This window comes from Coturnix japonica, unplaced genomic scaffold, assembly GCF_001577835.2.
Source record: "Coturnix japonica isolate 7356 unplaced genomic scaffold, Coturnix japonica 2.1 chrUnrandom477, whole genome shotgun sequence".
Taxonomy (NCBI): Eukaryota; Metazoa; Chordata; class Aves; order Galliformes; family Phasianidae; genus Coturnix; species Coturnix japonica.
Window position 1 is genome coordinate 128,615 of NW_015439879.1, and position 946 is coordinate 129,560.

At 54.7% G+C, this 946-nt stretch overlaps 1 protein-coding gene across 1 annotated transcript in view; it reads left to right on the forward strand.

Annotated features, from left to right (window-relative positions):
- The window catches only part of POLA2 (DNA polymerase alpha 2, accessory subunit), an 18,875-nt gene that overhangs the window by 8,618 nt on the left and 9,311 nt on the right, over positions 1-946 (forward strand). Inside the window, exon 4 of the mRNA XM_032441669.1 lies at positions 583-777. Within this exon, the coding sequence (XP_032297560.1) occupies positions 583-777 (195 nt within the window). The remainder of the gene's footprint in view (positions 1-582; positions 778-946) is intronic.

A 946-nucleotide genomic window follows, 5' to 3' on the forward strand; every position in this document is an offset into this window, starting at 1 on the left:
GTCCTGAGGGTGGTTTTGGGGTGATATTGCCCTATTTGGGGTGGTTTTGGGGTGCTGTCCCTTTAAGGGGGAGTCTGGGGGTGGTTTAAGGGTGCTGGCCCTTTAAGGGGGGTCCTGGGGGTGATATTGGGGTACTGTCCCTTTAAGGGGGGTCCTTGGGTGATATCGCCTTATTTGGGGTGTTTTTGGGGGCACTGTCCCTTTAAGGGGGTGCTGTCCCTTTAAGGGGGGGCCTGGGGGTGGTTTTGGGGTGATATTGCCCTATTTGGGGTGTTTTTGGGGTGCTGTCCCTTTAAGAGGGGTCCTTGGGGTGGTATTGCCTTATTTGGGGTGATATTGCCCTATTTGGGGTGTTTTTGGGGTACTGTCCCTTTAAGGGGGGAACCTGGGGGTGTTTTTGGGGGTGCTGTCCCTTTAAGGGGGGTCTTTGGGGTTTTTATTGCCTTATTTGGGGTGATATTGCCCTATTTGGGGTGGTTTTGGGGTACTGTCCCTTTAAGAGGGGTCCTGGGGGTGGTTTTAGGATGCTGTCCCTTTAAGAGAGGGAACCTGGGGCTGCAGCCTTCATTTTTGGGGTGATTTTGCCCAATTTGGGGTGTTTTTGGGGCTCTGACCCTTATGGGATGTGACTCTGTGGGGTTTTGGGGTGTAATTTCCCCCTTTTTGGGGTGTTTTTGGGGTTTTTTAGTGCTGTTCTGGAGGATGGAGGAGCTGGGAGACGCTCTCAAGGCCCAGCACAACATCGAGGAGTTCGGGTCCCTGCTGATCCCAGCACAGGTTTGGGGTCCCTATGGGGCAGGTTTGGGGTCCCTATGGGGCAGGTTTGGGGTCCTTATAGGGCACAATCTGGGGTCCTTATGGGGCAGGTTTGGGGTCCCTATGGGGCAGGTTTGGGGTCCCTATGGGGCAGGTTTGGGGTCTCTATGGGGCACAGATTTAGGGTCCC